Here is a 1,975-nt window from a genome sequence, read left to right as displayed (position 1 = left end):
ATATGGCAACGCGAAGGTTGACCATCCCACCACGGACGTCTCATGTCAGTAAAAGGGGATATGGTGTAGTGGTATCACGTTTGCTTTGCATGCAAAAGGCCCGGGGTTCAAGTCCCCGTGTCTCCAACAGTCGAAATTGACGACTTCGAAAGGAGGTTGTTGATGGTCTTTTGTTTTTTCTTTTGATTTGGTCACGTGATCTGTCACGTGTTGTCTTTGCTTAGAAAGGAGTCTAATAAAGTCGTCGTTTTCCTTTTCGACTCACCCAACCAAATAGACAATGGTTAAAGAAAAATGTAAGGCACTAATGTTTTGTCCTATAGATGGTCCACTAATTGTAGCTGCTAGATGTGGCGAAATAGTATAAGATGCTGGGCGCATCATAATTCATAAAAGAAATAAGGTGATGTTGGTTGTTGCATGCAAGAGATAATACCGGTCAAGGTCCAATAAGTTGCTTCCACAAAATCTAAGCACGTAAACAATGATCCGATATAGAAAGATGAATACGATGCGTTAGTAATGTGATAAAGCTTTATTGCTCAAACGTGATGAAATGAATGGATAGGCTGGCTGCTGATATCCAAGATGTCACAAACAAATAGAATCAGATGTTTACTTATACAAGAGGGTTCGCTTTGGAATGGCTTAACACTACCGACGGAGTAACGTTCTTGCAAGACGCTTATAGGTTTACTCAATCACACATTATAGTCTCGTGGTATTTTCTTTACAGGAACCTGCAACCCTTTGCTTTATCCATAATTACCGTAAGAGACTGTGTCTATTGTAAGCTGGCCTCGAACAATATCCATGGCAGCAGCAAAACAATCAATTCAGCGTCAGGCCAACTACTTAACTTGTAGGTCAAAAGTGCCACTCAATAACCACATCCTCCCATTCTCCATTGTTGCCCAATCCAATGCATACGAACGATTGTCCTTCTCCAGCCCATCATTCCCGTCATTGAACTTTCTTGACTCGAGCTGATATGGTAGTAAGGCATTGGCTGTTGTTGGATCATCATTATCATGTAAAGTGTAAAATGACACACACCCTTTTGCTATGCGTGAGGATCATTTCTTTTATTTACGTGTATCCATTGTTTATCGTGATGGTGATGATGATGATGATGATGGGTGAGTTATGTGTGTTTGGGTTGATGGTGTGTGGGGAGTAATTGAGTGGCCTCAGTGTAATAGCAGTGGGGGGGGTTTACACTTGGGAACTGTCGCTCCGCAGCAGTTGCCTCGTCATTTGTCGCCCAGCAACACGCGTGCTCTTTACATTGCACCTTCCACACGAACACAGCAGCTGTCAATGGTGAACGCCGTCCTTCAAAAGGTACTAGTTAAACGCTTCTACAGCAGTGTTTCGTAGTTCGCTAGCTACTAATGCAACACTCCACATTACCAGACATGGTAACTCTTTACTTGCAACAACGCATTTCATTCGGCGCGTGTTTCGAGTCTTTCTCGTACAACAAAGGTAAGCCCAGTTCACTGCTAAGGAAGAAGACCAAACTGACACGTAACGTTGTTCTATTTAGACAACCTTTTATTGGGCAAAGGCTTAATGCTGGTTGAGCTAAGGTGGGTGGGGGGGTTCCAATCGATCTGTTTGGGTTGATCGAGCTCACTTGGCTTCTTTTCGTTGCCGTCAAACCCCCAGGCCCTTTTACGTGGTGCATATGGATCAGCAAACAGCGTGGTGATATCGTTGGAAGCAGGTATAAATGAGTTCCACTTTATTCGACTGCCATTGCTCATATTACAAGTATGTCCTTGTAGCACTTGGAACAAGGCCGTGGACAAGAGGCTGATGATGGTATACTTTTACAAGCATTTGAATCACTAATGCGTGTTTAGAATGTGTGGATTAATCAAGGACCAAGACCGTACTTCAAGGATGGCCTATGCTGCTGAGGCTTCTTGTGGATTGATGGTGCTCACTGGCCAGTTGATCGGGGTAGTTA

The 1,975-nt window shown here is 43.6% G+C and overlaps 1 protein-coding gene and 1 non-coding gene across 2 annotated transcripts; both read left to right on the top strand.

The window, feature by feature from the left end:
- The first annotated feature begins 54 nt into the window (after positions 1-54).
- On the top strand, positions 55-129 carry O0I10_013288. The gene has a single exon. It is a non-coding gene; the product is annotated as a tRNA-Ala (tRNA).
- Positions 130-1,418: 1,289 nt separating this feature from the next.
- On the top strand, positions 1,419-1,968 carry O0I10_013287 (uncharacterized protein; the record flags this gene model as incomplete). The annotated part of the gene is made up of 3 exons (XM_058493078.1): positions 1,419-1,488; positions 1,550-1,592; positions 1,869-1,968. Coding segments are annotated over 3 exons (213 nt in total), but the record flags the coding sequence as incomplete, so codon positions are not given.
- Between the last annotated feature and the right edge of the window lie 7 nt (positions 1,969-1,975).

The sequence above is a fragment of the Lichtheimia ornata genome (assembly GCF_029851405.1).
Source record: "Lichtheimia ornata isolate CBS 291.66 chromosome Unknown scaffold00401, whole genome shotgun sequence".
NCBI lineage: Eukaryota > Fungi > Mucoromycota > Mucoromycetes > Mucorales > Lichtheimiaceae > Lichtheimia > Lichtheimia ornata.
Note: the sequence above shows the minus strand (reverse complement) of the source record. Positions and strands in the feature narration are given on the sequence as shown.